We start from the raw sequence: 19049 nt of genomic DNA on the forward strand, positions 1-19049 counted from the left end.
AAAATTATCACCAATGCATCCACAATCCCCATCGCTATCTCCCTCAAGACCCTTGGATGTAATCCATCAGGCCCAGGGGATTTATCCTCCTTCAGTCTCATTAATTTCCCTAATACCACCTCCTTGGTGATCTTAATAGTATTTAGCTCCTCCATTCCTACCGCCCCCTGTTTATCCAGCGTTGGAATATTTTTTGTGTCTTCTATGGTGAAGACTGATACAAAATACTCGTTTAATGCCTTTGCCATTTCCATGTTCCCCACCAACAACTCTCCAGTCTCACCCTCCAATGGACCAACGTTCACCTTAGCCACCCTTTTTCTTTTTATATAGCTATAAAAACTCTTACTATTAGTTTTTATGTTGTTCGCTAAATTCCTTTCATAGTCTATTTTCCCCGTCTTAATTAATCTCTTAGTTATTTTTTGCTGACCTTTAAATGCTTCCCAATCCTCTGCCCTCCCACTATCTCTGGCTACCTTATATGCCCTTGCCTTCAGCCGAATACTATCCTTTATAGTTTTACTGAGCCATGGCTGACTGTTCTTACCCTTACCCCTTTTTTTCTTCATAGGAATAAATTTTTCTTGAAGGTTATACAGTAGATCCTTAAACGTACACCACTGCTCATGTACCGTCTTATTCTTGAGTCTGCTATCCCAGTCAACTTTGATCAGCTCAGTCCTCATACCTTCATAATCCCCCTTATTTAGACTAAGCACCCTAGCCTGAGTTTCAACCTGCTCCCCTTCTATTTGAATATGGAATTCGACCATATTGTGGTCACTTGTTCCCAACGAGTCCCTAACTATGACATTTTTAATTAATCCTGCTTCATTACACAGGACCAGATCCAAGATTGCCTCCCCCCTTGTCGGTTCTGCGACATACTGTTCTAGGAACCCGTCTCTAATACATTCTATAAACTCTTCCTCTAGTCTACCCTGCCCAGTTTGGTTTGCCCAATTAATATGAAAATTGAAGTCCCCCATGATTACAGCAGTTCCCTTTTTACATGCGTCAACTATTTGCAGATTTATGTTCTGACTAACAGCGTCACAGCTATTTGGAGGTCTATAAATTACACCCACTAGTGTTTTTTTACAATACAATACAATACAATACAATACAATACAATTCAATTTATTGTCATTTGGACCCCGTGAGGTCCAAACGAAATGCCGTTTCTGCAGCCATACATTACAACAAATAGACCCAAGACACAACATATTTTACATAAACATCCATCACATTGCTGTGATGGAAGGCCAAAAAAACTTCTCTCTCCACTGCACTCTCCCCCCCCATGTCAGAGTCAAAGTCAAAGCCCCTGGCGGGCGATGGCGAATTGTCCCGTGGCCATTAAACCACGCCGGGTAATGCAAGTTCGCATACCGGGTTCTAGGTGTTAGAGCCCCCGGTGCGCGCTCGCAGCCCGCCGCCATTCCAAGCCGCGCGGGGCGGTGCTGTAAGGCCCCGCTCCAGGAGCTCTTCAACCCCGCAACTCGGGCGGGAGAAGTCGCCGTTGCGGAAGCCCCGAAAAGCGGTCTCCCTCCAGGGACCCGCGGGCTCCCGGTGCCGTCCGCCAAACCCGCAGTTGCAGCCACCGAATCTCCGGGGGTCGGGCCGCAGCAGCGTCCACCACAGCTCCACCCGCTCTGGACTCGGCCAGCTCCGCGACGGTGAGGTGAGTGTCGGCACTGGAGCCCCCGGTTTTCCTGTTGGAGGCCGCTCCTCATTGCAGCCCCAACGACAACGGAGACCCGACAAAGAAAAGGTCGGGTCTCCCGTGCAGGGAGAGATAGTGTTTTTTTCCCCTTGTTATTCTCTATCTGTACCCAAGCTGTTTCACTATCCTGATCCTTCAACGCAATATCCTTCCTCTCTATTGCCGTTATTCCCTCCCTTATTAAAAGGGCCACCCCTCCTCCCTTTCTTTCCTGTCTATCTTTTCTAATTGTCGAGTACCCCTCTATATTTAACTCCCAGTCCTGATCCCCTTGCAGCCATGTCTCCGTAATGGCCACGATATCATAACTATATATACTTAATTGCACCGTTAATTCATTTATCTTATTTCGAATATTCCGTGCATTTAGATAAAGCACTTTCAGATGATTTTTACTACCCTTCCTTTCCGTTTTTGCCCCTTTTACATCTAGAGCTTTATCTTCACACATTCTGGATCCTCCTGTCACATTTTGATTTTCCGCTTCCCCACCCTGCTCTATTTCCTCTACCCCTGCCGTTATTACCCCCCTTGATACCTCCCCCCCTCTACTTAGTTTAAAGACCTCTCTACTGCCCTAGTTATATGATTTGCCAGGACCCCAGTCCCAGCACCGTTCAGGTGAAGTCCGTCCTTACAGAACAGATCCCCCCTGTCCCAGTACTGGTGCCAGTGGCCCAAGAAACCAAACCCATTTTTCCCACACCAGTCTTTGAGCCACGCATTCAGCATTTTAATTTTACGTACCCTCGCCGATTTGGCCCGTGGCTCAGGTAGCAATCCGGAGATCAGTACCCTCGAGGTTCTGCTTTTTAATTTATTCCCTAACTGCTCAAACTCCTTCAGCAGATCCTCCTTCCTCGTCCTTCCTATGTCATTGGTCCCCACATGGACCACGACCACTGGATCCTCCCCCTCCCTCTGCAAATTTCTCTCCAGCACCGCAGAGATATCCTTAACCCTAGCACCGGGTAGGCAACACAGCCTTCGGGACATGTTCTGCTGGCCGCAGAGAACCTTATCTACCCCCCGAATAATACTATCCCCTATCACAACGGCATTTCTTCTAACTCCCCCCTCTTGAATGGCCCCCTGATCCACGGTGCTGCAGCCAGGTTGCTCATCCCTCCCACAGCCCCTGATCCCTTCCTCACATTGAGTAAGAGCCTCGGTCATGCTCGTCAGGGACAAGGGCTGTGGCTCCTGCCGCATCTCCTCCTGGTTCCCCCTACCTGCCTCGCTTATGGCCACACCTTCCTTTCCTTGCTCACTAACTACTGAATTAGTTAAACTGGTCGGTGTGACCATCCCCTGATCACTAAGCTCCTGCAATCTTGATGTCAGATCTTGATGAATGTTCTTTTAAAAAAAAAAAAAAGAATAACGCTAATTAACTAAGATCAGAGTACTCGGCTGTAAGCTGTGTGCAGGAGTACTAAACTTGCACTTGTTCAAGTCAAAATGAGCCATCATCAGATCCAAAGGACCCTCGGCAGTGAATATTAGATGTGAAAGGGAAAATAATAGTTTTATTTGCAGCATATGGATGATTGGAGAAGGCCATTATTTTATCGCCTTTATTGGCAAAACAAATCTTTAATTGCTCTTGAGGATGGGATGAGCTCAGTTGAAGAGTTACAGTTCTGGTGAAGCTACTTCCATAGGGGAGGTAGTTGCAGGATGTGGTCCCATTGATGAAAGAGCAATGATTTATTTCTAAGTGAGAATCAGGTAGGATGTGGTGGAGAATGTGCAGGTTTTGTTCTCAAGCATTTACTTGGTTTTGGAATGCATTTTCCTGGACATGTGGAAAACACATTGCATTCCTGACATAGCTTGTAAATTATTGGAAGATTTTGAGGAATGAGCATTAGGGTGCTCGCTGCAGATGACCGATCTTGATCTAGTCTCATGTAGCCACGCTATTTTGTAGTTGGTCTGGAGAGGCTCTCTGGTGACTCAGAGCAGCTTGGAATGGTATGGTACTTTATCACATGTACTGAGGTACAGTAAAATTCATTTTTCGATACAGTGCAGTGCAAGTATCACCATACATTAGTACTTGTATAATCTTAGATAAGCATCTTGGATACAGTACAAGTGTATAGCAATAGTACACTGAGACAGTATGAGGAGGCACCATTTTCAAGTCTCAGTTGCAGGGTTCTTGGCCTGGCCATGAAGGCCCGTTGTCCTGGTGGCGCTGAAGCCTTGCCAAGTGAAGCTGTGGTGTCCTCCGCTGCTGCTTCACCACTGTAGTCCGCGTCTGGTCCACGAGCTCGGCTTCCTGGAGCGGTGCACGGTCCAGCTTGCCAGTTCACTAAAGTCCGGGGTTCAACCAGAAAAGCACTTGAAATTCAGGACTGGCTTTTTCAACTATCATTGTACAGGATTAACAATTAGTTTTGTCCCATAGTGATTTCCATGTTGCCGATGAAGCTTTTCGAAATGAATTTAAAGTCCCTCCGTTTCAAGACTGTGTTCTAACATTTCTGGGATTTTCAAAGGAAGAACTTGGAAGTATGGAAGAAATGACAGAAATGCAAGGTTTGTAGTTAATGGATAAATGTAAATTAGTTGTTGTTTTCAGACTAATATTTACTGTTAGAACTTTAAGTGCAAACCTGTTTGGTGATATATTTAATCTAATTCAGAACTCTTTCAGCACCAGGTAAAAGTTATCAATCCTTGCCGCTGATACATTCTTGTCATTAAAGTACGAAAATTTGAATGTTGGTTGAAGTGTTTTTTTAAAGCCATTGAACATTGGAGGGTAATGTTTGAATTACAAGCTTGCGGTGAAGTTGCAGATTGAAAATTATTAAATGTGTTGACTTGATCAATGCAATGGAAGATTTAATATATAAATGATATTGCAACTTATCCCCCGTTGCAGGTGGGAGGCACTTGCCTGACGTTGATGAAACTTGCACACATCTCGTGATCGAGGATTCAATAAAACAGTTGCCATTTGAACCATCAAAAAAAATCTTTGTTGTGAAACAGGAGGTGAGAGATGTCGTTTTAGCTATAAATTCAGTTAATTGAATGGTGATATTTAATTATAAACATTGAAGGATTTGATACCTTAATCTAAAATTACAACATTCTTCCTTCATTTTCTCCTTGTTTGAGTCTTTTTAATCTCTTTCCAATTTTGACCTTGGAAGTGGTATCTGTGTGCCTTGGTTCTACATTTGTGGGCAAATATGGTTATAGTGGCCTTTTACCATATCAATGGTCCCTGCTAGCTTTTTCACATGTTTTAAAGTACTTTAAAAATAAAGGAGTTTAAACCAATAACGATGATCCAACGGTTTGTGGTTTAGTCTTCAAAACAAACGTTTCTCTGGAGATGTTAATTTTCATTGACCTTGTTCTATTGATAACTGTTAATGCATTCTGAAATATTTTCAAGAGCCAATTGATTTAATAGATATTTTCTTTTTAGTGGTTCTGGGGAAGCATACAGATGGATGCCAGAGCTGGAGAGTCCATGTACTTGTATGAAGAGGTATGTCAATTTTTAAATCCATGTTCATGCATGTGTATTTCTGGAGATAAATCGCTGAAAAAACTTATTGTCTGATTGCAGTCAGGAAGTCCAACGTTGAAGACGCCTGTGTCTATGCTTTCATTAAACACCCCAAATAGCACACGCAAGAGACGTCGCTTGCGGGATACACTTGCACAGTTTACAAGAGAGACCGACAACTTTTCGCCTTTTCCTCCATGCAAAAGGCCATCGGCAGAAACTTCTGTTTCACTGGGATCTTTATTGGACGTATCTAATACACCAGACTCTTGTGGAGGTAGGTTGACAGATTAACTTGTGAAGATAATCTACAGGAGTGAATGCTGTGCTTCAGAAATCATGCATTTTAGCAACTGTTTTTCTGATCTCCAGTACCATTCCAATAAATCTCTTCCATATCATTAGGAAATCACCTTTGCTGTTCTCGTATCATTCTCATTTCCCCACTTCCATGCTCAATAGGTTTAATTTACAAGAATCAATGAACTACCAGCCAGCAAATCTTTGCAATGCATGAGACTATAGGTGCAGGAGCTTCGAGCCAGCACCACCATTCAATGTGATCATGGCTGATCATCCCCAATGCACCCGCTGAGTTTCCCCAGCAATTTTGTGTACCATCCCCAATCAGTACCCTGTTTCTGCCTTCTCCCCATATCCCCTGACTCCGCTATTTTTAAGAGCCCTATCTAGCTCTCTCTTGAAAGCATCTTGAAGAGACAGGTGGAGCATTGGGGAAATCCACGTGGCTGCCGGAATAATGCAATGCTCAATCAAAGGTTTTGATTAAACCTTAGTTTCTGGTGCTATGAGCAGCAGCATTATTTGCAGCAGTTGTCCCCAAGGGGTTTGTAATTGGTGCCAAGAAGCAAATGCATTGTTGCAATTGAGGACTTGCATGCAAAACATTGAACATAATTTGTGCTTTCATAAAAGAGAGAAAAGTAAATTATAAACGCATGATCACAAATTATGATCTAATCCTGCCACCTCACAAAATTAGTTTACACTTCCAATTATCAGCCTCTTTGCACCTGGCTTAAAAAAAAATGTGCTGGTAAATATATCACCTCTCACTTTTATATTTTGTCTGCCATGTGATTTCCAATTTCACCAGATTTTGTCCTGATATTTATCATTTTTTACTGCTCATAGTGTGATTCATGTTATCGTCTTACATTGAACCTAAGTCCTTTATATCCAATAGGTTTATTAATATGAATTACTGAATATTTTCATCCACCCCCCAGCCTGATAAATAACCATACAGTGATGTGCTTTGTTTTTTGTTTGCAAAATGGGTATCAACTTTTTCTTTTCATCCTGGCTGTTGTAAAGTTGCTTTCTTCTTGTGTATTACCTGATTAAATACCCTTGGAAAGATCAGATATTGGACTTGCCTTGCCCATGTCACCACTTTCTGTTAATTTATCATTCATTATTCTATTGAGAAAGCAGCAAAATGTATTGAATGAAACCTTGAAAGAACTAATTGTTAATAACATTTAAAACTAAAAGTATGTAATATTAAGGAAGAAATAGTCAGTGTGCTATTATTTGTCAGTTAATTACTTATTTTTCTTTCAGAATATTCAGTGCACAGGATAGTAAAGAGGCATAGAAAAAATGATAGACAGCAGGGCACGTTTATGCAAATTGGCAAGCCAATCCCTAAATGGAGAGCCCAGAGACGGCAGAGAAGTGGAAAAAAATCTGGCAACCTTATTGGTAATAGAAACTCAGAAATAAAGCAGCATGCAAACGCTCTAGAATTTCTTCAGCAAAGGGAAGAAAGATCTGAAAGATATTCTGTTGGTTCAGCGATTAGCACTCCAGAGGTAAAATTAGTTTTTGAGTTTGAAGATGCATCTGAGGTTAGAAATGAAACAGGAACAGGAGGGACCTTTCCTCAAAAACAGTGTTTTGGAGAATATCCAGAAGTAACCGAACCAAATGTCTTTTGCAACAGCACAATTATTGAGAGAGATGCTTCCTTTTCCATTACAGAAAATGTTAAGAAAACTTTATCTCAGACGAATAATGCAGATGAAGCTATAGCAAATGCTAGAAAAGCTATATGCTTATTGCAAGTGGTTGATAGTAAACTTACAGAAGCTCAACAGAGTGGCTCTGCCGCCAATGTGGATGTTGGAGTTTATGATGCGGACATGAGGCTTCCCATATGTGACAGTCCAGATAAAGATGGAGATCTTGGCACATTACAGAAACTCAATAATGGTGGATTTTCCAATATGGTTGAATCAGAACATCAAGAACCAAGGATATTACGTGATGAACAAATGCAGCAATACCCTCAGAAAAGCAGCGGAGATGAATCCCAACAAAGCGCCTTCTCTGAAACCTTGTTTTCAGTGGAGGATGTAGAAATGTCCTCGGTCTCTGAATGTGCTTTTACTCAAAGCTTTACTTTCTGGGATGTTAGTACACTTTTTACTGAAGGTACAATAACCATATAACAATTACAGCACGGAAACAGGCCATCTCGGCCCTAAAAGTCCGTGCCGAAGAATTATTTTCCTTAGTCCCACCTTCCTGCACTCATACCATAACCCTCCATTCCCTTCTCATCCATATGCCTATCCAATTTATTTTTAAATGATACCATCGAACTTGCCTCCACCACTTCCACTGGAAGCTCATTCCACACCGCTACCACTCTCTGAGTAAAGAAGTTCCCCCTCATGTTACCTCTAAACTTCTGTCCCTTAATTCTGAAGTCATGTCCTCTTGTTTGAATCTTCCCTATTCTCAAAGGGAAAAGCTTGTCCACATCAACTCTGTCTATCCCTCTCATCATTTTAAAGACCTCTATCAAGTCCCCCCTTAACCTTCTGCGCTCCAGAGAATAAAGACCTAACTTATTCAACCTTTCTCTGTAACTTAGTTGTTGAAACCCAGGCAACATTCTAGTAAATCTCCTCTGTACTCTCTCTATTTTGTTGACATCCTTCCTATAATTGGGCGACCAAAATTGTACACCATACTCCAGATTTGGTCTCACCAATGCCTTGTACAATTTTAACATTACATCCCAGCTTCTATACTCAATGCTCTGATTTATAAAGGCTAGCATACCAAAAGCTTTCTTTACCATCCTATCTATATGAGATTCCACCTTCAAGGAACTATGCACGGTTATTCCCAGATCCCTCTGTTCAACTGTATTCTTCAATTCCCTACCATTTACCATGTACGTCCTATTTTGATTTGTCCTGCCAAGGTGTAGCACCTCACATTTATCAGCATTAAACTCCATCTGCCATCTTTCAGCCCATTCTTCCAAATGGCCTAAATCACTCTGTAGACTTTGGAAATCCTCTTCATTATCCACAACACCCCCTATCTTGGTATCATCTGCATACTTACTAATCCACTTTACCACACCTTCATCCAGATCATTGATGTACATGACAAACAACAAAGGACCCAACACAGATCCCTGAGGCACCCCACTAGTCATCTGCCTCCAACCCGACAAACAGCCATCCACCAGAATATACAATATTCTACAATGTATAATGTCACCAAATAAATAGTGTTTTTGTAGGGATCTCTCATGATTAGAGTTAAAACAGTACAGAAACAGCCTTTTCACCTAACTTGTCCATGCTGCCCAAATGCCCCATCTATGCGAGAACCACCTGCCCACATTTTGCACATATCCCTCTAAATTTCTCATATCCATGTACCCGTCCAAATGTCTTTTAAATGTTGTTATCGTACCTGCCTCAACATCCTCTGGTAGCCCATTCCACGTCCCCATCACTCTGTGTGGACAAAATCACCCCTCGGGTTCCTGTTGAGTCTTTCCCATCACACATTAAACCTATGTTCTCTGTTTCTTGACTCCTTTTCTGGGTAAAAGACTCGGCATTCATCCCATCTATTTCCTTCATGATTTTATTCAACGCCATAAGATCACTTCTCTGCTTCCTGTGCTCCAAGGAATAAAGTCCTAGTCTGCTCAACCTGTCCCCATGTCTCGGGTCCTCGAGTCCCGGCCACATCTTCGTAAAGCTTCTCTGCACCCTTTCCAGCTTAATTGGGTATATAATTTGTATTTGTACAGTTCTGTCCATTTCTGTTTTGAACTGAGGGCAGAATGATTTTAAGTTTAATTTCATAATTAGTCATGCAAAATTTCAGTTTTCCCTGGATATTAATTTATAGGTATTTAAGCACATATAAATTCCTCCTTCCATTTTTATAGAAACACCCAAGTCCAGCCTAAAAGCATCAAAACGTTATGCAGCTGTTCCTGCAAAGCCGTCTGCTCGGTGGCAGGTTGCAATGGAGTTGTACCAGACGGAAAGCAACTATGTAGATATTTTAACTACAATAATTCAGGTAAATTTACAGTGCATGAATAAAATGCTTTGTACATGATCCAAAACAAAAAGGTTTCCTTCCCTTAACTTCTGTTTGGATTTGCAGTGATCTTTGAAACAGTTATAGGTAGACAAAAATGCTGGAGGAACTCAGCGGATGAGACAGCATCTATGGAGAGAAGGAATAGGCGACGTTTCGGGTCGAGACCCTTCTTCAGACTGATGTCGGAAGGGGGGGAGGGGCGGGAAAAAGAAAGGTGGAGGCAGAGACAGTAGGCTTGTGGGAGAGCTGGGGAGGGGCAGGAGGGCGAAAACGACTACCTGAAATTGGAGGTCAATGTTCATACTACCCAAGCGAAATATGAGGTGCTGTTCCTCCAATTTACGCTGGGCCTCGCTCTGGCAATGGCGAAGGCCCAGGACAAAGGTTGGATTCGGAATGGGAGGGGGACAAGGGGGACTCTACCCTTGTTACGAGTAGGCGGATGGGGAGTGAGAGCAGAGCTGCTGGATATAGAGGAGACCCTGGTGAGAGCCTCATCTATAATAGAAGAGGCAACCTCCGTTCCCTAAAGAATGAGGACATCTCTGATGTCCTGGTCTGGAACACCTCATTCTGGGTGCAGATGCGGCGTGGACGGAGGAATTGGGAGTAGGGGTTGGAGTCCTTACGGAAGCAGGGTTTGAACAAGTGTAGTCCAGATAGCCATGGGAGTCAGTAGGTTTGTAGTAGATGTCTACAGTGCAGAGTAGGTTTACAAGGTTAATTCACGGGATGGCGAGACTCATATGCTGAGAGAATGGAGCGGCTGGGCTTGTATACTCTGGAGTTTGAGTGTGAAAAATATACTCCTTCTAGATGTGCTGGGCAACGCATCCTCAGTGATGTGATCGGGTGTTTCGGGTCTCACGACACCAGACACCCTCGCCCAGGCGACCCAGCCGGGGTTGATCAGGCGCCGACTTGCGTCCCAGCAGCAACCGCCCTCGGAACAGCCATCTTAATAACTACTCTGCAGGGGCTGGGAGACTCTAGTGCGTGGAGGGACTGGGGAGACTCTAGTGCGTGGAGGGACTGGGCTCTGTGGGGTGAGTCCTGGCGTCTCACCAGGTTCAAGGCCTGTGCGCTGCACCTCTTTCTCCTTCTCCGAGCATTTCATTCTCCCCTGATGGATTTTTAGGCCACGGTGGTTCATTAGGCCTTTAAGTAGCTTTATTTGGTGGCTTTCTCACGAAAGATACAGACTGGGGTGCTAACCCAGCCTTTCCCGGGTGCCGTCTTTCCGTGCTGTCAACTGTCTCTCCAGTAGATTATTACGGGTTTGGACACGCTAGAGGCAGGAAACATGTTGGGGGAGTCCAGAACCAGGGGCCAAAGTTTAAGAATAAGGGGTAAGCCATTTAGAACGGAGACGAGGAAACACTTTTTCTCACAGAGAGTTGTGAGTCTGGAATTATCTGCCTCAGAGGGCAGTAGAGGCCAGTTCTCTGGATGCTTTCAAGAGAGAGCTTGATAGGGCTCTTAAAGATAGCGTAGTCAGGGGATATGGGGAGAAGGCAGGAACGGGGTACTGATTGGGGATGATCAGCCATGATCACATTGAATGGCGGTGCTGGCTCAAAGGGCCAAATGGTCTACACCTGCACCTATTGTCTATGTCGGTCAGTAGTCTGTTACCTGAGATGGTGAGGTCTAGAAACAGTAGGGAGATGTCGGAAATGGTCCAGGTGAATTTGTGTACCGGATGGAAGTAAGTGGTGAAATGGATGAAGTCAGTGAGTTCTGCATGGGTGCAGGAGGTAGCACCAATGTAGTCGTCAATGTAGCGGAGGTGGAGTTCGGGCATTAGGCCACAGTAAGCCCCGAACAAGAATTGTTCGACGTACCCTACAAAGAGGCAGGCATGGCGTGCCCATAGCTAAGCCTTGGATTTGGAGGAATCACAGGAAAAGTTGTTGAGGGTAAGGCGCTAGGCGGAGGAGAGTATTGGTTGGTTTTGCTGTCGAGGAAGAAACAGAGGGCTTTAAGACCCTCCTGGTGGGGGATGGAGGTATAGAGTGACTGGAAGTCATGAAGGAGACGAAGAGCGTGTGAGATGTCTTGGACATAGGTAGGGAGGGATTTGACCAGGGGGGATAGGATGGAGTCGAGGTATGTGGAAATAGGTTTGGTGGGGCACGAACAGGCAGAAAGAATGGGTCTGCCAGGACAGTCAGGTTTGTGCATTTTAGGGAGAAGATAAATTGGGCTGTGCAGGGCTGGGGAACGATGAGGTTGGAGGCTTGGGATGGCAGGGAGCTGGAAGCGATTAAGTCAGTGATGGTGCTTGAGGTGATGGTCTGGTGCTCGTCTGTGGGGTCATGGTCTAAGGATAAGTAGGAGGAGGTGTCTGAGAGTTGGCACCTGGCCTCAGACCAGTAGATGTCAGCGCGCCAGGCAGACTACCACGGCACCTCCCTTGTCGCCAGGTTTGATCACCCAATCGGGGTTGTTGCAGAGTGAGCGGAGGGCTGTACGTTTGGGGGGGTGGAGTTATAATTTGTTTTGCTGCAGGTTATATAAATTGTACTAGCCCATAGAACCATACATTATGCAACATAAATAAATTAGATTGTGGCTTCAATGAATAACGGATTTATTTTTAAGTAAGCATAACGAATATCAGCCACATTGAGTTTTGGCACTATATCTCATCTGAACAGAATAGTCAGTCATAGAACTTGATGGTTTTTTCTTAAATTTTAATCTACACATCAATGTATTTTGATAAACACAAGAAGCAACACAATTTCTTGACAGATAAAAATAATCTGTCATGGCATCATTTTTGGTTGGTGGTAGCACTCTTACTATGAATTAGAGGGTCTCTAGTGCAGTAGCCAAGCACTTATTCTAGATTGGTGCCTCAGTCTGGATTTGAGTGAGCCCTATGAAATCTGCTTCTGGAGCAATGTAGGCAGAGAAGGCTCCATGGCAGAACTGCGCTAGTGCTTTTGGTGTCCTCAAGGGCCTGTCCCACCATCACAACTTAATTCTTTCATCCCAACCATTTTTTTACTCGTGGACATTTTTTAACGGGCTGGAAAAAATGTCCCGACTTACCTGATGCCACGAGTACCTACGGCTAGCATAACGAGCCGCTACGATATAGCTACGAACTCCTATGACCTCCTACGGACTCGTTACAAACATTCTACGAACTCGGGAGAATTTGTGAATTACCTCGTGAAAGTGGGACAGGCCCTTTACATAGAAGGCAACTCTCCAGCTAGCAGCATTAAAAGCCAGTTGGGCTATTGTATCCTGTTCAAATTCCCATCAGTTTCCTTGCAACCTAGCATTGTGTGGGAGTTCTTTACTGGTTGTATAAGAACAAGAAACATGGTTTAAAAAAACTTTACTTTTTCCTTTGCTGATCTATCTATTAACACACCCCCTTCACCTGTATCCACCTGCCGCTCACCAGGCTTTGTCCTGCCCCCACCTTTCTCTTCTGCACCACAATCAGTCTGAAGAAGGATCCCGACTTGAAAGGTTACCTATACATGTTTTCAAAAAAAAATGCAGCCTGACCTGAATTACTCCAGCACTTTCTATCTTTTATGTATTAAACCAGCATCTGCAGTTCCAAAATATTCTCCAAAATAAAAAATAGACCACATATTGTTGGTTATCCGAATTAAAAATCTGATATTAATGAACTCTGTCTTGAGGACTGGAAATGTATCCAGTGGGAAGATGTCTTTATCGGATCACTATGAGGCAGAGTAGGACAGATGTCAGAAAGGGCGTGACGTGGAGAATTGAAATGAAACACCATCACGTGCTCAGAATTTTGTGATTGGTATTCTAGAAAAAAATCTTGTAATCTGAATTAATTGCCCCTAGCATAGAGGATGCAGCATTGTATCAACTCTGAGATGCTTTCTCCCCCCCCGCCCCCATCTCCAAAGATCAATGTGTAAATGTATTCTTCATGTCTTTTGGTGTTAATCATTTTGAAAAGCTTTCAGTATGAAGAAGGGTCTCGACCCGAAACGTCACCCATTCTCCAGAGTTGCTGCCTGTCCTGCTGAGTTATTAATGCTTTTTGTGTCTATCTTCAGATATTTAAGGTTCCGTTGGAGAAAGAGGGTCAACTTGGAGGGCCTATTCTTGCACAAGAAGAAATAAAAACAATTTTTGGCAGTATTCCGGATATTTTGGAGGTGCATACAAAAATTAAGGTAAGCTTATTGTTCTATTAGAATAGCGATTGCAGTTATGAATAGCTATGCATTAAACTTACTTTAATTGATTGGAATTTTGTGTGTAATGGAACAAATTATTGGCTCTTTTAAAAAAATATCTTCATCGTATTTTGATTTCTGTTCATAATAGCACAGCAAGATGGTAGAGTGCTAATTTAAGATGTGGAAATTATTCATTTTGTATTTATTGATATATGATTAGGAGGAATCAAATTAATCTAAGAAACGTTCTCACAGAACATGGATATATTGTACAGAAGTGAATTTATAGGCAAATTTAAATCAAAATCCAGTATTTTGTTCATCATCTGTGCGCATATGTTGGTACTTAATATATTTTGCTTATGGTCACCTATTGTTTTCCCCATAGTCTGACCTTGAAGAAATTATTCTGAACTGGTCAGAAAACCACAGTATAGGTGGCATAATCCAAAATTATGTAAGTATTGAAAAATGTTTTTAAAGCAACTACCTTCCACCTTTGTAACACTGGGTGCAGATCATAATTTGGAATAGGACAGATCTCCATTTAATTTCACTAAAAAAATAAGTGTCATTATTTGTTGTTGCCTTCAATCCTACCAAATTCATTTTTTAAGAGGGCTATGTATTTGACCTGGAGGGGATAATTTCTGGAATTTTGTAAAGGTTTCACATCCTGTAAACTAGGCTGGGATATAAATTACAAAAAATTGTAGGATAATATAAGATTGTTAGATTCGTCTCTTAAAACACTTGACTGTTTAATTAGATATTTTTTCGTAACATTCTTGGCGACCCGAATGTTTCCTCTTGGGGATGTGGTAATGCAATCTGCGTATACACATAATGTTAACTCTCGAGGTCCAAAAACTCTTCAATTGCCCAAAAATCTACAGGGAATGTAATCACTTGAGAAGTATGAAGTGTTGATTACAAGATTTCCAAATGATCTTTAGCGACCAAAACAGCCATCTGAGGAAACATTGAAGAGTCAGTGAATTGAATTAATTAAATGTAAAGCAACTGCAGCTGTACAGGGTCTTGGGGAGACCACACCTGGAGTATAGCGTACAGTTTTGGTCTCCTAATCTGAGAAAAGACATTCTTGCCATAGAGGGAGTACAGAGAAGGTTCACCAGACTGATTCCTGGAATGTCAGGACTTTCATATGAAGAAAGACTGGATAGACTCGGCTTGTACTCACTAGAATTTAGAAGATTGAGGGGGGATCTTATAGAAACTTACAAAATTCTTAAGGGGTTGGACAGGCTAGATGCAGGAAGATTGTTCCCGATGTTGGGGAAGTCCAGAACAAGGGATCACAGTTTAAGGATAAGGGGGAAATCTTTTAGGACCGAGATGAGAAAAACATTTTTCACACAGAGAGTGGTGAATCTCTGGAATTCTCTGCCACAGAAGGTAGTTGAGGCCAGTTCATTGGCTATATTTAAGAGGGAGTTAGATGTGGCCCTTGTGGCTAAAGGGATCAGGGGGTATGGAGAGAAGGCAGGTACAGGATACTGAGTTGGATGATCAGCCATGATCATATTGAATGGCGGTGCAGGCTCGAAGGGCCGAATGGCCTACACCTGCACCTATTTTCTATGTTTCTATGTCTAACTGTGTTTTTTTTTCAGTCTAAGGACTTGATGAAGACCTACCCACCGTTTGTAAACTTTTTTGAAATGAGCAAAGACACGATTGGGAAATGTGTAAAACAAAAACCAAGATTTCATGCTTTCTTGAAGGTAGGTTTTATTGAAGCAATGTTAAACCCTTGCTGTCTGAAGATCGTGTGTGTGTGTGGGGGGGGGAGGGGCATGTCCTTGCAGCAATATCTGGACCCCATGTACAGAAGGAACCCCGAGTTGCAGTGAGTGACTCCCTGCATTTACTCCATGTGGCACTTTTTTTGCAGCTTTGTACATTATTTTTCAGGAATCAATGAACTGATTCAGTCAGTTGCATACTATTTCACTTTATTTGCAAGGGGTATATCATAGAATCAAAAGTTATAATATATTCTGCCCAATGTGCCAGTTTCTGCAATTCTGCAGTATATCTGCAGTTCAGAGCTCTTCAAGTATATGTTCATGTACAAAAACGTACCGACTGTTTCTGCCTCTACCACAGTGAGTTGTTGATCACTGGCATGACTTTCTAACTTTACATTTGGCATGACTTATTTAACTACATAATTCTCATCTTCCTATCTGCATTTATGTACACATACTTCAGGGTTCTGTTTGTCAATCAGTACCACTCAATGTCCTGCAATTTGCTGTTTATTCTGTCTTCAGGCTCCATTCTAAATGCATTTACCACTGTCCAGACTTCCGAATTTCCCTCCTCACTGTCACAGCCACGTTTTATTTCAATTACAAACCGCAATTTAACCACAATTTTACAAGTGATGGACAGTCGAATAACCTCTCTGATAACAGCTTGTAGTTTGTCTTTTTTCTTGTTTCTTATAACACCTGGGATATATTGCATCCTGGCCTGGCTATTTGTCTTTTATCAAAAATGCAAAACATTTAATAGTTCTAAACCAGGCTTCAAGAGCTGCATCAAAACTGGTCGGCCAAGAAAAAGAAAATAGAAAAAACTACAGGGTCCCTGAAAGGCGAGTATCTTCTGCAAAACGCACGGCTAAAGGAAGCCGCTGTGGATCTGGTAAACGATGGCGGCAAATCCCAGCAGCAGGACCCTGCAATCAAACCCAGCAACTTTCCGCCCGGGCAGGCAAACGGCAAGGAAGACCGCGGAGCGGAACCTAGAGCACCTCAACTGGTGCCTACCAATGAGATGGACCTCAGAGTGGCCCAAGCCCCAGCTCAACGGGAAGGGAAGGTCAAGCAGCCCAAGACCAACAGCAGCCCAGACCCCACGGCAGTACAAAACAAAGTCAATAGCAAGCAGAAGTTAAAATCACAGGCAATCAAACCAAGTATTGAACGGTACTCGAAGCCGGCCGTGGGCTTCAGACCCTGTGATGTGCACCAGAAAACCTCGGTATGCCCCAGTGCCTTCTCCCACTATTCTCGAGCCTTATCAGAAGCGAGAGAATGTTTGGTAGGGTAGTGTATTAAATGCATTTTCGACGTACGATATTTTGATTTACGATGGGTTTATCGGAACGTAACCCCATCGTAAGTTGAGGAGCAGCTGTACATGATTACAATCTATCCATTGTAGACTTTTGGATAACAAAGCAGTTAATAGTATGCCAACTGTTAAGTCATTCTTAATGACCCTTTTGGTGCTTTTGCAGAAATTCATTCCTCTGAAATATTACAACATTTAAATGTATTATATTTCAACTTCTGTCTTGAACTCGAATATTATTCTATATTTCATTTTCTCTGATAAATGTTTTAAAATAGTAATTTTTCAAATTTGCTTTATTTGAAAAAAAATGAGCTTGAATGGAAGATCAGCCTTTCATGACTTTATAGGTGTAAAATTCTTCACAGCAGCAAGAAGGGTTGCTTTCATGCACTGTTGCTTTGCTGTTAACTAACAAATATCAATCAAATACATTTTTCTCTTTTACTGGTGAAACGTGTCCTGATCAAAACCTAATCCCTCCATCTCTATAGTAACATAACTTTTGGCAAGTTTGCAGCGCATCTGAGAGGAAGGACTCTGAGCACCTGGTCTGTGTCACTTTTTGAAATGATTGAATTTTTTTTGTGAGATTTTTTAGGCTTCTTGCATGTTAATTTTGGTTATTTATGTTGATTTAATGATAACATTTAATATTGACAATATTTCATTCTATTTATTTTGGTCAGATTAATCAAGCTAAACCGGAATGTGGTCGCCAGAGCCTAGCAGAGCTGCTTATACGTCCTGTGCAGAGGTTGCCAAGTGTTGTTTTGCTACTAAATGGTACTGTGAATCTTTGAAGTTGTTTGTGAAATATTTAGGGGTGCGTATTAAAGTCAGTTGTGGCTTTAAGAAAGTATTTGTATGATTGACAAGCAAGATCTTCATTATCTGATATGTATTTCTTTATTTCCTTTGCAAATTTTAGTAAGATGGTCAACATCTTTGAACTGGCTGAATTATTTGCAAAGATGACAATTGCAGGGAGTTTTTAGATGGGCTAAATGAAAGGACGATGTATTAGATTGAGAATAATGCCAACAAATTGTACGGTTATGCCTTTTTGTTAAGTGGTTGGAAATGAGTACGTGTTGGTATACAGCAAAGTCTTGAAGTTCTGGTTTGGGAAACAGAAAATAAATATACGGGTGCAGCAGCAAATGTGGAAGGTCCAAAATAATTTTGCCTTGGGTATACTCTTAACATGTGGTCAGTGTAGTGTAAATTCACTTGATTTTTGAGGATGTGATCGAGTTGTTAGATGGCCCTGTTCTCATTTTTTACAGCTGTAAAGCTTATAGAGGGTAATGTCTCGGGTCATATGGGATTAGTCATGAAAAATGGAATATGATTTTAGATTATGGGATTGTCTGCTGGGTATATTGAAGGCTGAGATTTTCTGGAGAAACATTTTAATCACTTGCATTTTAATGAAGTCACTTTTATGAAATATAATCCAAAGATGCACTTTTGTGAGGCACAATATTACTTGGCAACATATCGTCTTGACAAATTTAGCTGTACATTACAATATTGTTCAGTTCAAATTTATCTCTTCAGACCTTTGGAAGCATACTGCAAATGACAATCCTGACAAAGTCAGTTTGGAAAATGCCGTTGAGATACTCAAAGAAGTCATGACGTAAGTTCTGATTTTATTTTCGATTTGAGAACTTTATGTGAGAAAGTCTCCCCAATTTTCAGTGTAGGTTTGCTTTGTTGGGTAACTTTGCAATTCTTAAGTGATTTGGCATTTTTTTCTTTCCTGTGTTTATTCCAAATACATGTTAAAAATATTTGCTTTGCATACGCATTTTATTTTTCCGTGCACATTTACTACTGCTTGCCCACCGAATCAAACCAGAAAATAGCAAAGTTGCCTAGTCTTTGTCATGAGGCTTTTGCATTTATTTATTAAAAACATCGTCACTGTCAAAGCAAATAATATCTGAAAATTGACATTCAAGTAGAAGATCTGTGAAGTTGTATTTGCAATGCATTTTTATAGCCTTGAAATATCCAAAACTCTTATTCAGTGAAGTAAATTACTCTTTTAAACATGCTTGGGCAATTTGTACATAGGACATGTTAA

General features: G+C 42.0%; 1 protein-coding gene across 4 annotated transcripts in view; it reads left to right on the forward strand.

The window, feature by feature from the left end:
• The window catches only part of ect2 (epithelial cell transforming 2), a 48321-nt gene that overhangs the window by 19276 nt on the left and 9996 nt on the right, over positions 1 to 19049 (forward strand). For 2 of the 4 annotated variants that reach the window (XM_033031254.1, XM_033031256.1), the window contains exons 8-18: positions 4146 to 4276; positions 4626 to 4738; positions 5181 to 5243; positions 5325 to 5541; positions 6852 to 6992; positions 9496 to 9632; positions 13721 to 13840; positions 14235 to 14303; positions 15484 to 15594; positions 17644 to 17740; positions 18518 to 18599. In XM_033031254.1, coding sequence (XP_032887145.1) covers positions 4146 to 4276; positions 4626 to 4738; positions 5181 to 5243; positions 5325 to 5541; positions 6852 to 6992; positions 9496 to 9632; positions 13721 to 13840; positions 14235 to 14303; positions 15484 to 15594; positions 17644 to 17740; positions 18518 to 18599 — 1281 coding nt within the window. The remainder of the gene's footprint in view (positions 1 to 4145; positions 4277 to 4625; positions 4739 to 5180; positions 5244 to 5324; positions 5542 to 6851; positions 6993 to 9495; positions 9633 to 13720; positions 13841 to 14234; positions 14304 to 15483; positions 15595 to 17643; positions 17741 to 18517; positions 18600 to 19049) is intronic. The other 2 variants (XM_033031255.1, XM_033031258.1) reach the window with 1 other exon arrangement.

This window comes from Amblyraja radiata, chromosome 13 (genome assembly GCF_010909765.2).
Source record: "Amblyraja radiata isolate CabotCenter1 chromosome 13, sAmbRad1.1.pri, whole genome shotgun sequence".
Lineage (NCBI taxonomy): Eukaryota > Metazoa > Chordata > Chondrichthyes > Rajiformes > Rajidae > Amblyraja > Amblyraja radiata.